Source organism: Bidens hawaiensis, unplaced genomic scaffold, assembly GCF_021521415.1.
Source record: "Bidens hawaiensis isolate Kalapana, Puna unplaced genomic scaffold, B.hawaiensis_p1.1 tig00059197_1, whole genome shotgun sequence".
In the NCBI taxonomy this organism is placed as follows: Eukaryota; Viridiplantae; Streptophyta; class Magnoliopsida; order Asterales; family Asteraceae; genus Bidens; species Bidens hawaiensis.
In genome coordinates, this window is record NW_027500676.1 from 41,351 (window position 1) to 64,389 (window position 23,039).

The following is a 23,039-nucleotide window of genomic DNA, read 5'->3' on the forward strand; positions in this document are numbered from 1 at the left end:
ACCGGTTTGTTTTGTTGTTATCAGAAATCATATGCAGGATTCAGCCTAGAATCTCATCAAAAGTTACTAAAACACTTGATCTGAAAATTTCAAATAATTATTAAATGGGTCAAGCTATAGCTACAGGCTACTAGGCTAGTGCATCCCCATCTGATTTCACGTCATCAAACGAGCGTTCAAAAAACACTCAGACGACCGTTTATTTATCCAAAAAAAAGGTAAAACTTTTTTACATTATTGGTCAAAATGGCCGAACCATATTTGGACGACGTTCTGACTAGGGGTACAAACGAGCCAAGCCACTCGTGAGCTACTTGAGCTTGGATCAATAAAAAGCTCAAAACGAGCCGAGAGCCAAGCCTAAACAAAGCTCGTTTAGTTATCGAGTCCAAGCTCGACCCTTGTATGGGAAGCTCGTTTAGGCTCGTCAAGCCTTAACAAACTTTGTGTATTTTTTAAGTTTTTCCTACTATACACTTCTATATATTAATTTTACATTGCACAACCAAGCTCGATCTGAGCTTTTGTTCATTTAAGATACTACACGAGTTCGAGTCGTGCTTAGGCACGTTAAAAGTTGTTTTTCAAAATATATAAAATAATTATAAAAAATGCATATAAGTGAATTAACAAATAATAATTAGAGTCGAGCCCAAGCTTGAAAAAGTAACTCACTAGCCAAGCTCAAACTCAAGCTCTCGTAAGTCAAAACGAGCAGAGCTTGGGCATGGCTCGTTTACACCCCTAGTTCTGACCATATACAATCATAATTGAAATAAACATCACACAATGACTCAATAACAAATTACTTGAGCTTGGATCGATAAAAAGCTCAAAAAGATCCAAGATCCGAGCCTAGGCCTCAAATAAAGCTCGTTTAGTTATCGAGCCCGATCTCAAGCTTTGTATATTTTAAAGCATTTCCTTTTTGTACTACTATGTATTAATTTTACACTGCACAACCAAGCTGGAGCTTTTGCTCATTTATACTACACGAGCTCAAGTCGTTCTTAGGCTCGTTAAACATTTTTTTTTTCAAAATATATAAACTAATTAAAAAACACATATAATTCAATTAATAAACGGTAAACGAGCCGAGCCTGAGCTTGAAAAAACAACTCACAGCTCTCGTAAGTCAAAACAAGCTGAGCTCGGCTCGGCTCGGCTCGGCTCGTTTAATTTTGACAAATTTGAAAATTTAACTCCAAATTGAAAAAAACTTGTGTAATCAATCCACATATGACATATGCATTCATAACTGAAACAAACATCACACACTGACACTGACTCAATAATAATAATAATAATAATAATAATAATAATAATCTATAACTGTAACAAATCAAAACACCTATTGCTATATCATCATATAAGTTTTTTTATTTACATAATAAGATCTAGGGTTTGTTACAACTTACAATTGTGTAAAACCACTGCCAATTTCTTCTTCTACTAATAATAATATAATATCTACCGCCGAAGCGAGCCGTTGATGAAACCTTAAAATGAATTATTTATAATAATTGTTTGTTAATATGGAGACGCTCCGGTAGGGTTTTAAGAAATGGATTTGGCGGGAAAAAAGTACTGGTAATTATTGGGTAACTGATATGATATTATGGATGGCTGACGTGGCGATATGTGACGTCCAATCAAATACTTATCTCTAGAGCCTTGTAGAAATAATATATTTTGATTTTTAAAAGGTATTGAAACCTAACGGCTCTCTCTGGTTTGGTTCAGTTGACGGTGACATTTTATCATTGGGTCAACTTGTACAGAGTAATTAGATAATTCTCTGTTTGGTGGCCGTTAAAAAAAAGAAAATTATAATCCCTTCCTGTAATCAATCATTTTTGCTTATGATTATGCTATTCCATCCAACATTAATTTTAATCATATCGACTTTTAAGGCTGAGGGGTGTGGGGGGCTCTAATGGGGACTTTAGTAGGGGCTCCAGCCAATAATATTATGACGTGTGGCAGAGAGAGAAACTGGATAAGGGGGTGTTGGAGCCCCCGTTGGAGCCCCAGACCCTGGTGTTGAGGGGCTCCAGCGAATTTTTTTTTTATTTTTTTATAAATATATTCAAACAACGTAATATTAAAAAAACTCATAAATTATTAAAAAAAACACACATTAATAAAAAAAACACATTAATATCTAAAAATAAAATAAAAATTAAAGTACTAAAAAAACATTATTCTTATTCTTCGGCTTGGTCTTCTTCGATCAACCTCTTTCGGATACGTTCCTTTTGCTTTTCCATTAGCAATTGATCGACCGGATTTAGGTTATTGAAGTCTTACTAGGAAGTCCAAATCTCTCATTCGACTTTTTTCCTTTCTGTCATTAGAGACCACCTCCATGGTTTTGTTGAATTTATTGAGGGATTCAACAAGATTGGCGATGTTTACGGCTTCCCCCTCAGCCGGTTTTTTCCCCTTGGCGTCCCTTCCCAATGGCCGCCTCCTCGGCGGTGAAGACGTTTCCTCCTCCGCAATGTTTAGGTCGAATCCAACGCGGCAATCCGACCCGATTGAAGTGCTATACGCTCCAGACGAACTAGTTTTAGTCCGTTTCGGCCGTACTTCCGCATCAACGTCCGGCGCCACTAGCTCAACCCACTTGGAACACATTTTCAACCTCTCCCACAACTTTAAATCGTCCCACGTCTTCACCGTCCCATACCTCCGCAAACACTCCTGCTTCCACTCTTCGACCATGAAATTGTAAACCGCCAAATCATCACTGCCACTTGGTCTCATACGACCGCTGTTCCTGTTGAAAAGATTAGTAAACATGCCGACAAATTTTCTGATTTCGGACCACCGACCCGAAATCATATCGGCGTTCCGCTCCGTACTCCCAACGAGCGTATAGAACGTCTCCCTAACCTTTGTCCAAAAAATCTTGCTCTTTTGGTAGTCGGCTGCAAAATGAATAAATAAATTAGATTTCCATTTAACTTTTTTATTAAAAATCATTTTTAAAAACGTTAAAACAATTACCGCAACGCCGATCCTCAGAAATGACTATCCAAGCCCGACACAAGGCTTCCTTCTCATCCGATGACCACGGAGTGGTTTTCCGTTTCGTCCTCGGAGTCGAAGCCGGTCCCGACCCGTCCGTTGCAAGTTGTTTTTTCCGGTGGACGCGTCTTTTTGGTCCCGTAGCTTCACCGTGTGATTCTTGTGTCTCCGGAACAACAAAGTTAGGAGACGGTTGTGTGTTGGATGGTTGAAAGCCGGATGATTCTTGCGGCTCCGAATAAAACATCGGTTGGTGCGGTGACGACCATAAATCGTCGTCAATATAATCTGAATCTAGGTTTGGATACCAATTTCCAGCCATTTTTTTAAAAAAAAGTTGGGAAGATGGGTTGATTTTGGGTTTTATTTTGAAGTTGTTGTGATTGATATGGGTGAAATGGGGTATTTTATAGATGAAAAAACGTTTTTTTTAATTAAATAAGAGCCCAACGGCTCTTTGTATATGTCCAACGGATCTTTGCACACTCCCCTATGCCACTTTACTCTCTCTTCTGCCGCTATTCCACTCACGCCTGCATGATTTTTCGTGCTCGCGCCCCCGCTAGCGCCCCGGTGGTGTGGTGTTAGCGCCTGGGGGCGCGAGCGGAGAGGCTCTAGCGCCCCCGTTGAAGCCCCACACCCCTCAGCCTAACTATTCCCTCTTTAGCTTTTGTCATCCTATAAAATATGATGTCGTATCCTCATTTCAAAACATCACTTGACGCCTATAAACAGTAGATTAAACAAAAACGTTGTTAGAATGCGCATGGCACTATACTCACCATCAAGCGAGTTCGAGTACCCCTATTACCCTAGCACATTGCCATGGTACCTCGAGTAGTGGCAATGAACGAACTTTATGGGTTGTGGAACTCGGAGAAGAGTAAGGGTGGACATGACAAGAGGTATACGGGTATGGAAAATGAGATGAGTACGCTACCTCTTTTAATTTGGGTTGGTGTGGGTTAAAACACGTAACACAAAATTTGGGGTGTTGTGGGTTCGAGTGATACACTCCGCCCTCCGTTATATAAAAATATGGAGTTTAAAAGATTGTTTGTTGAAGTCAATTATCTAAAAATTTAATTTAATTTCTACTCTTAGTTTGAACAATTATCAGTTTTCATTTATTTAAAGAGAATGCCTTTGTCAATAACAAAATAAAGTATGATATGTATACCTTACACACCTGTTATTTATAATCAATTCTGACTATGAGATCTACGAAATCACTTGTAAATATAAAAACGGATAAACTATAGTTTTCGTTCATATGGTTTGCCTAATTTACGGTTTTAGTCCTACAATTTCAAATTTTTTGATTTTCGTCCATGTGTTTTCATTTCATTTGCAATTAAACCCGAACCACTAACACCGTTAAGTCTAGTTATATTAGACCTATCAGCGTTCACCTGACATGAGAGATAATTTTGTCATTTTTTCTCCAAACAAACCCAAGCCTTAATTTGCAAAGCCTCTCACGTGAGGGGTTGGGGTTTACTTGGGGAGAAAAAAAACAAAGTTGTCCCTTATGTGAGGTGCACGTAGATGGGTTTTCCGACCAGACTTAACGGAGTTATTGGGTTCGGGTTTAATTGCAAGTAAAATAGAAACACAAGAACAAAAATTGCAAATTTAAAATTATTGAGCTAAAAACACATATTAAGACAAATCATAGAGACGAAATCAGCAGTTTACTCTATAAAAAGTAATTATATGCCTTGTTCTTTTTTCTAAATGCTAGTTTGTTTAATGTTTCTAACCTTTGAAAACTTTCAGAAGCTCTAAATTGATCAAACATATTACATGTCTACAAATTTTATCTTCTAAAAGACTAAAACACTAGAAAGTTAAGGAAGCTTGTAGACTTGCCTAGTGGCCCCACTTTAATATTTTAAAAAACACAAAAGTACAAAAACCAACTTATGATATAACTCCCTATCCAAAGTCCAAACATCATAACTCTATTATTATTCAACCTACAATAGTCACTCCAATATCACACGTTACATACCTCTCATACAATACAACAATGACATCCAAAGTCTGCTTATTGCAACCTCACCACCCACTAGCCACACCAACTAAAACTACACAACCTTGCCAACTTTCAAACAAGCCAAACCACCTAATTGTCTGCCAGTCGACCACGGACTAGCCAGTGTCTCGTCGGTTGGCTCTAACTGTTTTAATAGGAGCAGCTGCTATTAGTACCAAAGTGTCACCTGCCGATGCAGCGTACGGTCAACCCGGTACTCCTACTACCCCTTGAGTAAAAAGAAAAAAAAAAGCTGTAGGCTCTTATTAAAAAAATGAATAAACATGCCGTGGGGAAAAGTTAACGAATAAACTAGAAAAGGGTTGCATCGCAATTTATTGTCCGTTTGTCTGCCACTTTTTTTAATCATTTTGAGTTTAATGAGAAATCGACTTTACAATAAAACTAAAAAAACTGTACTAAACATGCGAATAAAATAGTGTAACTATTTAAAGTCGGTGTTTTATGCATTGTAATTACACTACTTGTATATATAATTACACAATTTGACTCGCATTGTTTGGCACGTTAATCTAAGTTGTATTTGCATCGGTTTATTTACTTATATTGCTATTTCTTATTAGTGTAGATCCTTTAGATGGTTGTTAATTGGATTTAGAAAAAAAATTATTGAGCTTGTTTTTACTATTATTATTGAGCTTTATTATATTGATTTTATTGAATTTGAAAAATAAATTATTTTTTGACTTCACAAACTTAGTGTAAGCTTTATTTATTTATTTATTATTTTTACAATATAACTATAATGTAAATTTTGGGCCATCATTATCGGGCCTAGACGGCAGTTGAGGCTTACATGGCCTCTAGGGATGCAAATAAGTTGAGCCCGAGCTTGATGAGACATAAACTTGGCTCGTTTGACTTATGAGAGTTTAAGCTTCGCTTGTTTCGAGCTTTTATTTTTAAGCTCGAGTTCAGCTCATGAATTGTTTTCTGAAGCTTCGTCTCGGCTCGTTTATTATTTTTATTGTTTTATAAACGTTTTTAGTTACTTTTATGTTTTGTATATTTTTCATAAAAACATTTAAACGATCCTAAGCTCGGCTTGAGCTCGTTTAGTGCCTTAAACGAGTCAAAACTCTGCCCAAGCTCGGTTGTGTAGTGTGAAACTAATGCGTAGAAGTCCAATAGCGTGAAACTTGAAAACAAACAAGGCTCGAGCTTGATAACCAAATAAGCTTTATTTGAGCCTCGGGCCTCGGCTCGATCTAAAAAATACTCAGATAGTTTCAAGATTTTTATTGATCCGAGCTCAAATAGCTCACGAGTGGCTCGGCTCGGCTCGTTTGCAAACTTAAAATTTGTATGAAACTTGCAACTTTATTGAATTCAACTTGTTGATTGTGTAAAAATTTGGAAGCATAATATATGCACTGAAGGTGTTTCTGTTTATGCCAGCAAATGTTTTTGGTAAACCAAAGAAGAACACAGACTTCTTGCCATACAACGGTGACGGGTTCAAGCTGTCGGTACCTGCGAAGTGGAACCCGAGCAAGGAGGTAGAGTTCCCGGGTCAGATTCTCCGATACGAAGACAATTTCGATACAACGAGCAATCTCGCAGTCATTGTAACCCCTACGGACAAGAAATCGATCACCGATTATGGTTCCCCGGAGGAGTTCTTATCCCAAGTAATCAAATCAATCACTTGTTCATTGAGTTCACATGTGAAATTTATTAATTAAATGGGTTGTGTTCGAGCTGAACTGTTTAAATAAACATGTCGTGTTTGACTTGACCCGTTTAGTTAAACGGGCCTCAGTTGACCCTTTTAATTTAATGATCCGTGTTTTGTTGACCCGTTTGATTGAACGGGTTGTGTTTGGGTTGACCCGGTTAATTTAACGGGCCGTGTTTGGTTGACCTGTATAATTAAATGAGTCGTGTTCGAGCTGAACTGTTTAAATAAACATGTGGAGTTTGAGTTGACCCGTTAAACTAAATGGGCCTCGGTTGACCCTTTTAATTTAATGATCCGTGTTTTGTTGACCCGTTTGATTAAACAGGTTGTGTTTGGGTCGACCCGGCTTATCTAACGGGCCGTGTTCGGTTGACCTGTATAATTAAATGAGCCGTGTTCGGTTGACCCATTTAATCAAACTGGCAGTATCAGGTTGACCCGTTATTAAAACGATTTGTTTTGGGTTGACATGTTTATTGTTTATATGGGCCGTGCTCGGTTGACCCATTTAATAAAACGGTGTGTTTTGGGTTGACGAGTTTAATAAAACGGTTCATGTTGGGTTGACCCATGTTGGGTTGACCCACCAACATGTTAACTTTAATAGGTTGACCTACAACCCATTTATGACCATTTAACCCATTTTTTTACAACCTACAAACCTGATATTATTACCTGCTACCCGTCTGACACGTTTAAAATAATAAGGTTTTATTTGGGTTACATGATTTGAAGTGTGTGCGGTTTAAGATTAAGATTAATGTTTTTGTCACGAATAAAAATATGCGCCATGTTTGGGCTGAATAATTGAATAATTCAACCCGTCAACCTGACACGACTTACACCCTGTTATTAATGATAAGAAACGTTGTGCTTCGCGAGAGTTTAGGGGTGGCGAACATAGCAGACAAGATAAGAGAGTGGAGATTGAGATGGTTTGGACATGTAAAGAGAAGACAGACGACGAATCCTGTTAGATCCGTAGAAAACATTACTATAGAGGGGAGGAGGGGTAGAGGACGACCGAAATTGACTTGGGATGAGAGGATTAGGCATGATTTGATAGACCTAAACCTCTTCGAGGACATGGTTGAGGATAGGAATTCGTGGAGAAGTAGAATTAAAGTTAAGGATTTTTAGAGAGAATTGAATACCTTAGGGCTTAGACTTAACTTATTTAGGTCACATACCATAATGGTATTTCCCTTACATATTTTATTATTATTATTAGCTTTTATATTGCGGTTAAACTGTGACCTTTTTATTAATATTATTATAATTAGTAGTAGTTTTTTATATAACTGTTAAACTTTGATTTCCTTTTTTTGCTTCATACACATGTTCTTAGAGCCGAGAGTCTCTCTGGAAGCCACCTCTTTATTTCTTTGGATAGAGGTACGGTGTGCCTACATCCCACCCTCCCCAGACCCTACCTATAGCTCTGCTGACGGTGGGATTTTACTGGGTATGATTGATTGATTGATTGATATGTTCTTTATATTTACAGATTAATTATTTGTTTGGGAAGCAAGCTTACTTCGGCCAAACTGCGTCCGAGGTAATCTACATTTGACCCGAATCACATTTAACTCAGTGTGTTACATCAAGACTCATTAGTATAATTAACTTGTTTTGTAATGATAATGTCAGGGAGGGTTCGACGAAGATACATTTGCGACGGCTAACTTACTAGAAGCTTCAACTCCAGTGATCGACGGGAAGCAATACTATCGCTTGTCGGTTTTGACAAGAACTGCGGACGGAGATGAGGGCGGTAAACATCAACTGATCACCACGACTGTGTCGAACGGTAAATTGTATATATGCAAGGCACAGGCTGGTGACAAGAGGTGGTTTAAGGGAGCTAGGAAGTTTGTTGAGACAGCAGCATCTTCCTTTAATGTAGCTTAATGTAACTAATATGTTATTTTGTATTGTGTTACAAAGTTATTTTTATAAATTGTTGATAGTAATAAGTTTTGATGTAAGCTAATTAAAGTTGTACATTTTAAATTATATATTGAAAGCTAAGAAGAGATGGTATACGGGTACGGTACGGGAGAATATCGAGACCGAAAAGGAGCTAAAGAACTGATACCGTACCGGTTTGGGCATTTTTAGTACTGGTACCGGACCATTGAAACCGAATTGTTAGAAAATATGAACTTCATGTCTGTGTTATGTTGGTGTTGCGCATCGGTAGGGTACGCTACCGGTTGTAAAAATCGAATTGTTAGAAAATATGAACTTCATGTCTGTGTTATATTGGTGTTGCGCATCGGTAGGGTACGCTACCAGTTGTAAAAATCGTCAGTCGCTAGTCGGGCGGTGGGGTGGGGACTAGCAATTAATCTGGATTAATCGAATCAGACTTTGGTGTATATTTTTCAGTTTTATATATACAAACACACATTTTTATATGTAATTTTTAGTTTTATATGTACACAAACATATTTTGGTCGGAAATTGGTTGGAATCTCGCTGGTTTTTGCTGGAATATCGTCGGAAACCGCTAATTTTGGTCGGAATATCGACACAAAGCGCTGATTTTGGTTGGAATCTCGCTGGAAACTGCCGATTTTTGTAGGATTTGACCTTTGACCAATTAATTAGCCGCCTAGCCCAAAATTAATCAATGAAGTGAGGACTAGCAATTAATCAAAGATTAATCAGTGTCTAGTCGAGATTTTTACAACACGGCCTACCGATATTCTGGAAAGAGCCTTCTATAAAAGTACTACTAGTTTATGATTTTTTACATTCAAAATTTAATGAACTATCAATGAAGTATACTAAGACATGTTAATTAAAATGTAGTTTATTCATCCTATAGATTTAGTTTTTTATACTTTAATAATAGGTTTTGTTCTTAATGGTTACTTGAACGTAACACGTTACAGACAGTGCTCAAAGTGTATTTCAGGTAAAAAAAGAAAAAAGTTGTGGCATTCATAGAAAAAAGGTGCTAAATTTATCATTAATATGTCAGTTAAATACTTAAATAGGGGTAGTCTCACCAATAAACATTAGCAAATTGGGATGAATTCGTACTAGAAGTCTATTAATTTTTTTTCACTCAAATTGAATAAAACGCCCAAAACTGGAATGTAACTGTTACTAGACAGTTTTATGTTGAATTTTAGACACCCTGAAGTTTAGTTTTTGTATATGTCTTGTAACTAATTAACCTGAGTCGAAAATTAATACATTTAAATCTTGATTAGCAAACTATTATCAGCCAATTAATCAAATAAACTATTTATAAAGAAAATTAGGTATGAATTATATATACCTAATTGAAGAACACCATTTTTTATGAATAAACTACAAGAAAAGTTATACATATTAGGATTAATTTCATTCATTTTGCTATTATTATTTGCCCACACATAACACACATACATAGGTTATTCACACACCACATAGGTTATTTGGACACTTTGCGGACCTATATGACTTGTATACTGGCTATACGAGCCGTATATGGTGCATAATTTTGTCATGTGTCGGAGAGCGTCAGATGTTTGAAGCTTATACGGCTCGTATAAGGGCTATACGACCCGTATAGACTGAAAAAGCTGTCATCATGCCCCCTTTGTACCTTAGTCAGTCATGTAAGAGCTATACGACTCGTATAGCCATTATACCAGCCATAAAAAATATTAATTTTGTTGATTTTTCATAAAGTCATCAAAATATCCTTACTACTAATGTTCGGTTTACGAAAATAAAACCTTCCCCAACACCAATTCTTCTTGGCGTATGCCCGACCTGCATCCCTGCCCACCAATCTTCCGGCCACCTCCATAACCGCACCCCCCTCTCCAAATTTAGAAATCAACCACTCGAAGGACTATTTATGTTATATCTGCCATCCGAGTGAACAACAGAAACAAATAATACAATAAATGAAACCTAAGGACTAACCTTGCCATATGTACATACTACAAGCACCATCCATCTAACTATTTGTCTATTTCTATATTTAAACAAAAATAAAAAAAACATCTTTTTGATCATTGTCCATTTTATTTCAATGGTTTCTTTCTTAACCTTTTCATCTTCATCAGACACACAAAAACAAAACATGAAGTTAAATTTTTAAACTTAAAATCCCAACGTTTTGTTCCAAGTTGAAGCAGCTTTTGTCTGTAAGTTTCTTGTTCCATAACCGCCTAATATTATCACCAACATTTTATTTATTTAATAAACCAAAACTAAATTCAACTCATTACACTGTTGATGATCTTTTCTCACACCCAAAACCCTAACATTTTTAAATATATTTTGTTACTTTTCTAGTTAAATGTTTATGATCGCCTATTTTACTTCAAACTCATAAAAATGTTTGCATAAACCCATGAAATTCTGGTATTGTACGGAAATAGAAACACCATGTGCCTAGGGATGTAGATGAGCCGAGTTGCTCGAGACCGGCTTGTTTTAAGCTCGAATCAAGCCAAGCTTAAACAAGCTCAAGCCCTCTGTTCACTTATTGAGCTCGAGGTAGCTCACACGCCTATTATTTAGATAGTTTTTTATTTTATTTTATTATTTTGTTCGGCGACTTTTTTATGTGTTAGGTTAACCTGTTGCCCTTGAATATATATTTATATAATTATTAATTACCTATACATTAGCAAAAAATGGTTGTGACATCTAATTAGGTTTTACTATTCAATTTTGTGCGTTTTGATATATTTTTTAATTGTTTTTTTCTACATGTACAAATCTTCAAGCTATGTGTACAAACCTCTATTGCATGCAATATATTTGTGTTTTCATTCTTGAGTATTAGTATAAGTAAAATTCTCCCCTTAAGAGTATTAGTATATGTACAAGATAACTTATGGGATGTAAACGAGCCAAGCCATGAGCTACTCAAGATCAGCTTGCTAAAAGCTCGAATCGAGCAGAGCTTAAATGGAGTTTGAACTTTACTTATTGAGCTCGAGCGGGCTCATGAGCCTGTTATTTACATAAATTTTTTATTTAACATAAAATACATTGTTTCTTCTGTATGTACAAGTCTTAAAGTTATGTGTACAAACCTCTATTGCATATAAAAATTTCTATGCTTTATTGAGTATTAGTATAAGTACCAAATAACCCTTATGGTTTACCTTTTAATTTTCTATACTTTATAATTGTTTATCTATTATTATTATTATTAATTCAAATCTGATTGAGCTGCGAGTTAACATGCCGCAACGAGTGTGCGTGGTTCAACGTTTTAGTGTCTAATTTTTGTTCGGTTTAACGGTACCGATGCAACACGCTTGACTTTTTTTGCATAAGCTTTCAGATATTGTCAACGCCCTTGCTATAATGCATGGTTTTACATAGAAGATTTTTTCTTTAAAATAAACTTTCGAAGACGTTAAACTGTTTTGCGGATTAACGTGTTAAATTTGTATTTGTTTTCAATGGCTCTACTGCAAGTCTGCAACACGCAGGTCGTGAAATACTAACAGTTATTATATATAAAATTATGAAAAAAATAACTACATAGTAATATTTATGTTATATATAAAATTATAATGTAGAAATATATATGGTTATAGTATAAATTAATCGGGAAATAATAATAAACGAGCCGAGTTTGAGCTCTCTGTAAGTTAAACCAGCTGATCTCGAGCCTAGTCGAGCTCAGGCTTGGCTCGTTTGCACCCCTAAGATTGCATAGTCTGTAACTTGATTTGCGGTTTCAGAAAAGATATAATGATATTAAGATGCTCATGTGTATCTTCTGTTATTAAATGTGTAGGCTGGATTTACTGATGGCGCCATCGAAACTATATCTGGAAAAAAGTAAAAAAGCATGTGAAGCGATGAAGCGTTTTGACGTAACTCCGAGAAAAGTAAGATCTGCATTGAAACCCCTCTTGTTGGTTTATCAAAAGAACTGGACGTATATTGAGGATGACGACTATAAAGTGCTTATCGACGCTATTTTTGAACCCGAGGGCCCTAAGGTACTCACGACCAATTTGGTAAATGTTGATCATATTATAGCCAGATTATATATAATATTTTGCAACTAAATGATTAATGATATGATATGCAGAATAATGAAATTGTGCAACACGGCTTCGAATTTTATGATGATCCAGAAGAAGATGAAGAAGTTGAACCGTTGATAAGAAGACCTCGATTTAGAAGCAATGATGCCTCGTGTTCAAGTATGTATATGTAGGGTCAAGTTATTCTACAAATGGGAACAAAAAATTGAAAAAAAAAATAAAAAAATCATAACTCAAAATTTAATTAAAAAAACGAAAAAAGTAAAAACACAAAAATGTTTCCACCGTCTTTCTCATTCTAAAAAAAACACACAATGGTGAGTGAAAAAAGTTGTTGTGTCTTTTTGTTTATCATTGTGTTTTGAGTTTGTTTTCGTCATAGATTGTGTCATTTTTTCTTTATATTGTGTTATATTACTCAACATTGTGTTATATTTTGTTCGGCATTGTGTTATATATTGCGATCTGTTGTGTCTTTTTTTAGTTATAATTGTGTCTTTTGTTCATTGACGTCATTGTGTCTTTGATCTCGGCATTGTGTCTTTTCGTCATTTTTTTATTATTTTTTTTGAACGGGAATGATGGCGGAAACATTTTAGTTTTTAAATTTTTTCGTTTTTTATTTATGTTTTGAGTTAGGATTTTTTTAATATTTTTTTTGAATTTATTTTTAAGGGGTTTTTTTTGTGTGGCCACAAATCCTTCTCACACTTCTCATTTTTGTCTCTCTTTGTATTTTAACTTTACCCTATATTATGTATATCTAAGTTTTTATAATGTTTGATTATTTGTTTGAATGGTTAACTATTTGTTTAAAATATGTGCAGATCCTGCAGGATTTTCATCTGAGAATGCCGAAAACTTGTGTTTAGAATATAACAATATTGACAGAAATACAAATAATAATAAAAATAATAATAATAATAATAATAATAATAATAATAATAATAATAATATTGAGAATGAGAATGATGTACCACCATCGCCTCTGTCATCCGAGTTTGACATAGCTTCTTCGTCCAACGGTGAAGTTAAATTCACCTTTTCCGTATCTAAACATCCTCTCGGGTCCAGTACTAGTCATGAATATGTTATAAAGCGCGTTGAGAATATATATCAAGAGAAGTTTCAAGGTTTTGGAACGGGATTGTCTCTCGCACAAGTTTTAAAAGACATATGCCAAGGTTTCACCGCACAAGGGAATGCTAATATTATTATTCCCAAGAACTACACGGTGGATGATATAACTCGCGGTTTGGAAAAAGAAAACGTATCATTAGTTAACGAGGTTGATAACGAGAAACTACCTGCGTTTACCTACATGCAGAAAAACGTTAGCCATAATGCTGCAAATGTGAAGTCAATGCTGGCGAGTATATCCGATGAAAACAGCTGTCCGGATTGTTTTGGTGATTGTTTATCGCGTGAAGTTATGTGTGCTTGTGCGGGACAAACCGGGGGTGAGTTTGCTTACACGAAGGACGGGTTAGTGGATGAAACATTTCTTAAAAGATGCATTGATATTGTTGTGAAACCGACGAAAGACGACTACTTTTATTGTGATGACTGTCCACTCGAGAGGTTGAAAAGGAGTAAGACAAAGACAAACCGGTCTCCATTCGGTTCGTGTAAAGGTCATTTGGTTAAGACGTTTATAAAGGAATGCTGGCATAAGTGCGGTTGTGGTATGAACTGTGGAAACCGCGTTGTTCAGAGAGGCGTTCAAGCTAAACTGCAGGTTAGTTGTAAAAATTCACAAAATGTTTAGTTGTGGACTTTAACTTGGGGTGTGCGTGGTGCGGTTATTGTCTAAAACCGAACCAAAAACCAAACTTTCGGTTTTATGATTTTATAAAAACCGTTCGGTTTCGATTTTTGGGTTCGGTTCGGTTTTGGATGCGGTTTTTTCGGTTTTGCTAATCGAGCCAAAACATTTTGGCAAAATAAAACACTTGACCCAAGATATTGAAATTGGGCACGATATTTTTTTTTAAAATTAATGATTAATAGAATATTGAATATCTGTGCTTCAAATATTAAAAGCTAAGAAAATATACATTTAAAATCAATAATCAAAATCAAAACTAAAAGTACTAGTATTATTAGTTTTTATTTATTAACCATATGTAACAACCAAATATATTTGTTATTAACCATATGTTAAAACTAAACAAATGGTCGTCGGTAGAATTTTGTTTTAATGGTTACAGTTAAGTTTTTGGTTATTTCGGTTCTTAACAAAATACAAAACCGAACCAAAACCAATATTTCGGTTTTTGCTAAAGTTCAAAACCGAACCGTCGGATTCTAATTCAGTCTGATTTTTTCGGTTCGGTTTTTTTGGTTGTATCGGTTTCGATTCGGTTTTTTCGGTTTTGTGCACACCCCTAACTTTAACTTAACATTACATTCTTTTTTTTTTGCAGGTATTTATGACACCCGAGGGAAAGGGTTGGGGGCTTAGGACACTTAAGGACTTACCGAGGGGGGCATTTGTATGCGAGTATGTTGGCGAAGTTGTAACAAATAGTGAGTTATTTGAACAAGAACAAAGCAAGAATGAAGAACATTCACATGCTGTCGTATTGGATGCTGGTTGGAGTTCACAACGTTTCGTAAAAGATAACGAGGCTCTTTATTTAGATGCCACGTCTTTCGGGAACGTTGCACGTTTCATTAACCATAGGTATTTGTTTGCATGTTATGCGTTTAAATGTTTAATCCAAACTTTTATTTGTTTTCTTGATATATAAAAACTGAATAAATGTTTGGTTTGTTTGATAGATGTGTGGATGCTAACATAGTTGAGATCCCGGTTGAAGTGGAGCCGCTGGATCATCGCTATTACCATGTACTACTTTTTAGTTTTTTATTGTGATGTATCTGTTACAAGTATTTACTTGTTCATATGACAAATTTACGTGTTATTTGAATTTGCAGCATGCGTTTTTCACTACTAGGGAGGTAAAAGCTATGGAAGAATTAACTTGGGTAAGTAGCCATGTATTATTATGACTAGGGGTGTAAATAAGCCGAGCTCGGGCTCAACTCGTGAGTAGTTTTGCAAGCTCGAGCTTAGCTCATTTATTATTTATCAACTAATTTTTAACTATAATTTTTTATATATAACGTAACATTATGTTATTTAGTTGATTTTATCATAATTTTATATAAAATAATAATAACTAGAGTAAACATACAGATAACTAGAGTAATTACAGTTTTGAAGTAGAGTAATTATGTTATAAAAAATAATATAGTGTAACAATAATTACTCTAGTTCAGACGTTATAGTGTAATAATAATTACTCTAGTTATTTGTACAGTTCTCACGACAAAAGTTATTTGTATTTAAACCATACCCTAAATAAATAATAGACTCGTTTAGCCTCGCCACCCTACTTGATCTCGATAAGTGATGCCCGAGCACGGACTCAGGCTCATTTATTAGACAAGGTTGTTGTTAGGCTTGAGCTCGCTTAAATTCAGCTCGGTTTTATCTTTTAGCGAACAGTCTTGAGTAGCTCATGAGCGGCTCGGCTCGTTTATACCTCTAACTATGACATATATGTTAGGATGACGATGTTAAGCTCGTGTTTGTAAAATGAATGCAGGATTATGGTATTGCTTTTGATGACGATAGTCACCCCGTGAAGGCATTCACGTGTAAATGTGGGAGTAAATTATGTAAGGCGATTAAACGCTACAAAAGTAAGTATATATTTCACTCGGGTTTCTATATAAGCAAAAGTTATATACTACATTTAACAGATAATTTATCATGATTATTTTTTTTTTGTATAAAATGGCGTGACATGGGAAGTAGGCGCGGCGTGGCTAGTGACAATCAAATAGTTGCAAGAATGGAGTTGGAGAGTTGCAGTATTTAAAAATAGACATGAAGTATTTGGTAGTGTTAATAGTTTATAAATGACTTGATCATGTATGTATTTTGCTACTCTTAGTCGGGTTTATTCTATATACTGTTTGAATATTCAGATGATTATTTAGTTTGAATATTAAAATAGTTACTAACGACTTACTATTATTATCTCGTTATCTGTAATTAGGTTACACCTCTGTATTTAAAGAGGTGAATTTTAGTTGTTTTCACTATGCGGTTAGGCTAGTTGTTTATGAGAATGCTAAGCCGAAGCGCTAATTAAGGTTTAGGAAGACGGGTTGCTTGAACCGAACGGTTTAACGTTTCAGTTTTGGCGGTTTAAACAATTTTCTATTTTTCTTACCAAAGTCATTACCTTTTAGTAAATATATCACAAATTATAAATATGGCCGTATGATATGGAGAAAATATTTATACGACCCGTATAAGGCGTGACACAAGTTATAATGACTAATTTGACTTGACTGGAAATAAATGACGTAATCAGTTTCAAATTGGTATCCTGAAAAATCAATCTCATAAAAACAAGGGACCACCAATAACAAAATAACCAACCTGATAATAACAGGATACCAAAATATGGTCCGAACAAGGGACTGCAGTCCTCATCACCATAATCTTAAGGTATTATACATTGGGAGAGAAGGCAATCATTCTACCTATTCACTCACTCACTCACTCGCCAATTAACATTTTCCAAAAGCCGAAATTTTCGGTTTCTATTTGATCGAGCTGAAAATAACTTAACCAAACCTCCCCATAACTAACTATGACGTATCAAAGCAATTGGAAATCACACAAATCATTTTTCTTTCACAAAAGTGGAGTGTTTCTAGTTTTTATGATCTTGAAGTGGTTAAATAATCTAAACCACTTATTGTCAAAACACTAAACCTAAAGGCGTGTGCGTTTCACATAATGGAATGGAATTGGAATTGGAATTTGCATAGGATTTGGAATTAGAAGTAAATTGGATTTGGAATCTAAACATTCCCATAGGAATTGGAATTGAAATCCAATTACATTTTTTATGTGTTCGTTTGACAAATGAATCGGAATTGAGTTTTTTTTATTTTTTTATTTTTTTAACGAGGATAACGGCAGAAACATTTTAGTCTCTTTAGATTTTTTGTTTTTATTTATATTTTGTGTTATAATTTTTTTATTATTTTTTTGAATTTTTTAATGGGTTTTCTATTAAGATCAAAAACCCCTAAAAAAGTATTCAAAAATAATAAAAAAAAATCATAAATCAAAATATAAATTAAAAACCAAAAAAGTAAAAAAGCTAAAATGTTTTATTCGTTGTCTTCGTTAACACACAAAAAAAAAAAACTCGAGAAAAGATTCCAATGAATTCCTCTACATGTTGGGAGGATTTGAAATCCTTGTATTTTAAGGAATTTGAAGGAATTGAATTCCAATTCCAATTCTTTGAACCGAACACACCAAAATGGAATTAAGATTCCAATTTCAATTCCAACGAAACGAACACGCCATGTCATGGGATTTTAATTTCAATTCCTTTGAATTCCCACGAATTCTGTGAAATGAACACGCCCTAAGTGTTAAACTGAAACTATACTATTTCCCTCTCTATCCAACCAGATTTTGCCACATGTCAAAAATCTTATTGGAAAATCTCATCGTATGGCAGCGTAAATCTCCTTGGATGCCAAAATAAATCTAGCCGAAATCCAACTTTTCATTTTTCATGGGATGGCAAAATAAATCTCATCAAAATAATCTCGTTGGAAGCCTAAATAATTCCGTCGGTCCTGACAATTTTTTTAAAACGAACTAACAGCACGGCAAATTTATGACACGTGACAAAAATCTGGCTGGTAAAAAAATTTCGCGGAATAATGATTATAAAGTCATCGGTAAACGAGTTTTAGTGTGGACATTTTTGGGAATTGATTATTAAAATAGACATTTTGTCTTGTCTACTAGTTAGACAGATATTTTTATCATTATCCTTTTAAAAATCACACCACTTATTGTCAAAACACTAAAACCTTAGAGGTATTATCATTCTATTACAACCTTCGTAACGACACCGGTGCCGGAAATCACCACCGTAGATGAGTCGTTAATCTCTCAAACTCACGTCACCGTTCCACCACCGCCGGAGGAGACACAACTTCGACGATAATCCACATGTTTCTTGCACTTTTAATAATCACACTACGAATTTTTAACCAACCAGATTTTGTCATTTGTCTAAAAATACCTTGTCGGAAAGCCAAAATAAATCCAGCCGAAAGACAAAAATATTTTTTCATGCGATGGAAAAATAAATATCGTCGGAAGCCAAAATAATCTCATTGAAAGCCTAAATAATCTTGTCCGCTCCAATGATCAATTTTTAAAAAACCAGCGACCCGGTGAAGTTTCGATGCGTGGCAGAATCTTGTTCGTTTAAAATCCCGTCAGATAATAATTGAAAACTGTCCCACCCGAAAAGTTTTAGCATGAACATTTTAAGAATTCGCCAGTCAAATGAACATTTTATCGACATTAACCCATGAAGCGTACATTTTAGTCATAAAAGCCAAAACTACACTTTTTCCCACCTATATATAAACAAACCGTTACAATTTCAAAACAAACTCACTACCGTTACCATTCTGTTTCAACCGTCACAATGACGACGGAGATCACAACTCCAGTACCGGAGATAACCGAAATCACCGCCGTAGACGAGCCGTTACTCTCTCAACCTCACCTCACCGTACCGCCATCCGCCGAATTAGCCACAGCTTCAACTAGAGTTCCAATGCTCCTAGGCCTATTCGCCGGCCGACGTGGCGCATCATTGATAGTGAGCCAGAACGTAGCGTTACAGATGGAGGATTACCGAGAGGAGTTCGGCTACTCGGTTCCAGTTGTTGCTGTGGAGACGGTGTGGAACCTCGCGTTTGTGGTGGTTGCGGTTGTTATGGTGTTTTGGATTGCGCGGGAAGAGAGGAGTGTGAGACTTAGGGTTTGGATTTGCGGTTACGCGGTGCATTGTGTGGCGAATGTGGTGGTTTTGTTGGTGGAGTATAGGAAGAGGAGAATGAGAGAATCAGTTGATGTGAATTCAGAAGTTACCGGTTTGACTAGCGGTGGTTCGAGCTCGGAGATTCAGAACGATGGAGATTGTGTTCTTCCGATTAGGTGAATATATGCTGCTTTCAGTATTATAACTAATTAGGTCTGAGAATTCTGGTGTTATTTGTCTGATATAGTTAGTTGCCTATTGGTCGAATAAACGTATGAAATGTTATATTATAAGCTTCGGATTATTTAATTTATGTATATATGTAGTAGGATTGAACAAATTTAGATTAGATAGAATTATGTATAAATTTGGGCACAGGGCAGAAATGAAAAGTCAAAAGGTCGTTATTAGCGGTTATTGACATTTGACAGTTTCTGTTAAACGAACTGGTGTAGTCTCCTCGTATGAACTGGTTTATGGCCTATAAGTAGGTGCAAAATTGTAAAGATGATCAATTATACAATTAAAGCCGGTCAGCTTTGACTTTCGTTGGCAGACCAGATTCATCAATGAGCCCATTGTTCTTGATTATAAGCAAGCTTGTATGGATGATTAATTTGTACTTGATTGTTCTTGATTGCCATATATAATTTACACTTAGTTAGAAAAGATTAAATCTGAGAGTTATATTAGAAGCTTGAACCTTATCGGATCTAACAACATCCTGAGAATGAATAATTGATTAATTTTCCTAGTGTAGTCTGGGAAGAAAGTTATGTTAGTTTAAGATGGAAACTGTTTCAGAATAAGTAACATATTGGTCAACTGCATATACTACGATTGTGATTGATTGTTCATAAATTCTAATTTTATCTGCAAGTTAAAGTGCAATTATATTTTTAATACAGTTAAAGTCATGTTTATATAACCAAAAATGAAATAAGTAGAAGCTTATGGACTTTCATCACCAAGTTTCTTCAATGTTAAGAGATTAGTTAAGTTCAACACGAGTAAGCTCATTGTTTATTGTAGTCTAGGGAATTTAGGTACGCTTTGTTAGAATGATACATATTTGACCGCTTAAGATTTTACATGCTTCATAAAGATGAAAAACTAATGTAACTGATGTGAATATGGTAAGAGTAACACTTTGATTAAGCTGCTAAATTATTGCATATGTGATGCTTCAGGCATATCCTAGAAAAGTAATATATTTGCACCCCCAATACATCTCTTTACTTCATCAAATCCTACTAAAAATGCTGAGTTTATGCAATTTAGAATGGGATCTTAAGCATGAATTTTCAAGTATCATATAGTGAACCGATGGAGGGATTTTATATTGGAAAAAACAGATCGTGAACAGGATTCAGGGAGCAGATGCCTATTTTTAATGTTTCTCTTCACAGTCTAGTTTTTGCGTCTTCGCCTTGCCTTTTGAAGCTAGCTAAATGTTTATGCAGGGCCATTAGTGCGATTTTTAAATTAAATATCATCTTTGATGTTTTTGCAAAAATACATGATCCCTATTCCCACAAGAATCACAACATTATTTGACACTGTACAAAAGTTTTTGGAAGCAGTTGATCGATTATTATGATTGAAATGCCCTAACGATGTTTTATATATTCAGATGGGATTTGCTTAATGAAGTGCTCTATCATTTGTGGTCGGTGGTTGGATTCGTTTGGATTGTATCTTACAATAATAGTGCCACTCCACATCTATTCTGGTATTGTGTTGACTCTTGAACGGTTTATAATGAATCATGCTTCTAGCTATTTCTTTCAAATTTATCCTTTTTTTTTCTTACTTTGTTGTCAAATGATTGCAGGTTGAGTCTAGCATTTTTGGCTATGGACGTGTTCTTTCTCATCCTCCGTTCTCTTTTCTATTTTTTACTAGCAGCTGCTTATTGTTTTTGCTTGCCTTGCATTCTCGCCTTCATGTATTACATGAAGCGCCAGGTAAAATGGATGAAAACATTTTAGTTCAATAAAATTTTATTTCTTGCTGATGTTTACAACCATGCGAATACACAGGAACGTGCATCAGAGGCTGACATCAGCAGACTGCCCGTATATGAAATTTTTAACGTGGAGGAACCTGGTGTTAGTGAATGCAGAATGATCCCAAAAGGAACAAATGGCCCGGACTATTCTACTGAACTAGTTATTCATACTGAATATGCGGTATGATAAAATGATTTCTTACTATTTAAAAGCTGCTAATTACTAATCACATTATGATACTTAATATTGAATAGCCAGTTGTGCACAGAGGAAGCAATTTTGACCCATTTACTTATGAATGGGTCTAAATGGTTTGTGTTTAATCTAAAACGGGTCAAATAAAAAATAGCTAAAACGGGATTGGTTCGTATAGGTCAAAGTGGTCAAACAAATGAGAGTTGTTCACAGTAGTCTATTTGACACATACAATTATTCAAAGGTTATATTATTACTGATAAATAATAATATTGTCTTTTACAAGTACTGTAAGTTATGTATAATTTATTTTAAATAGCAGACATAAGTGAGTATGTAGAACAGTTTGAATCTGGTTGTATAACGGTCAAACGGGTAATTTTATTATTCAGGTCAACTGGGTTGACCCGAAACAGTTCTTTTCAATATTTTCTATAATTTGCTATATTCTATTAATTTTAGCATCATTTTTTTTTACATGTTGGTTGATGTATACTGTTGTTATCTTTATGTATTATTCAGGAATGTTGTATATGTCTCAGCCACTATGAAGACGGTGAACCACTTCATTTACTTCTCTGCGGTCATCACTTCCATTCTACATGCATCGTGAAATGGCTAAGGTTAAAGGCCACTTGTCCGGTATGCAAATCACGTGTCGCTTTAAATGAACAGGTTTAAAGAGTACAGGTAAAATCCTAACAGGAAACATAATCTTGACTAACTCAACTAAAACCACAATAAATGGCAGTATCATATACGTCAACTCTTGTTGCGTACTATTACTATTATAATAACTCGTATTTTTTTTAGTTAAAGATAAACATATATATTAATTATAATAGTTCTAGAATCGATAATTATATCTCAATCTTGAATTTTTGAATCTTGAGTTTTACATTGTTAGAGTAAGCAACAATTTCTAGATGTATATACGTGTAGGATTTTTCATGCATAAAACAATATCAAATGAATTAAATTAACAAGATTGGATATGATTTCAAGATTTATCTTGTTCAACAAATTTTCAAATAAACTAGGAGTTTAATATTCTTTTCATTCAATTCTCAATCCCCTTTAAAACCCCTTCTGCCCCTTCATTCCTCGCTGCCGTATTCACCACAACCACCACCATTCTATGATTTA

General features: G+C 35.2%; 2 protein-coding genes and 1 pseudogene across 4 annotated transcripts; all 3 read left to right on the plus strand.

The window, feature by feature from the left end:
- The first annotated feature begins 4,873 nt into the window (after nucleotides 1-4,873).
- LOC143602607 (oxygen-evolving enhancer protein 2, chloroplastic-like) lies at nucleotides 4,874-8,876 on the plus strand (annotated as a pseudogene). Its single transcript, XR_013147882.1, has 4 exons — nucleotides 4,874-5,285; nucleotides 6,491-6,723; nucleotides 8,281-8,331; nucleotides 8,424-8,876. The product of XR_013147882.1 is annotated as an oxygen-evolving enhancer protein 2, chloroplastic-like (transcript).
- Nucleotides 8,877-10,825: 1,949 nt separating this feature from the next.
- On the plus strand, nucleotides 10,826-16,819 carry LOC143602609 (histone-lysine N-methyltransferase SUVR4-like). 2 transcript variants are annotated; one of them, XM_077079657.1, is made up of 9 exons: nucleotides 10,826-10,924; nucleotides 12,541-12,748; nucleotides 12,841-12,955; nucleotides 13,624-14,534; nucleotides 15,223-15,482; nucleotides 15,581-15,647; nucleotides 15,737-15,787; nucleotides 16,411-16,511; nucleotides 16,620-16,819. In XM_077079657.1, exons 2-9 carry the CDS (start codon nucleotides 12,554-12,556, stop codon nucleotides 16,684-16,686), a joined length of 1,767 nt encoding a protein of 588 aa, XP_076935772.1. In that variant the 5' UTR covers nucleotides 10,826-10,924; nucleotides 12,541-12,553; the 3' UTR covers nucleotides 16,687-16,819. The 2 variants fall into 2 exon arrangements, with proteins under 2 accessions (XP_076935772.1, XP_076935771.1); XM_077079656.1 differs by lacking the exon at nucleotides 10,826-10,924 and having other exon boundaries at nucleotides 12,531-12,748.
- Nucleotides 16,820-19,230: 2,411 nt separating this feature from the next.
- Nucleotides 19,231-22,676, plus strand: LOC143602610 (E3 ubiquitin protein ligase RIE1-like). Its single transcript, XM_077079658.1, has 5 exons — nucleotides 19,231-19,862; nucleotides 21,320-21,418; nucleotides 21,521-21,653; nucleotides 21,729-21,878; nucleotides 22,416-22,676. Exons 1-5 carry the CDS (start codon nucleotides 19,348-19,350, stop codon nucleotides 22,572-22,574), a joined length of 1,056 nt encoding a protein of 351 aa, XP_076935773.1. The 5' UTR covers nucleotides 19,231-19,347; the 3' UTR covers nucleotides 22,575-22,676.
- The last annotated feature ends 363 nt before the right edge of the window (nucleotides 22,677-23,039 follow it).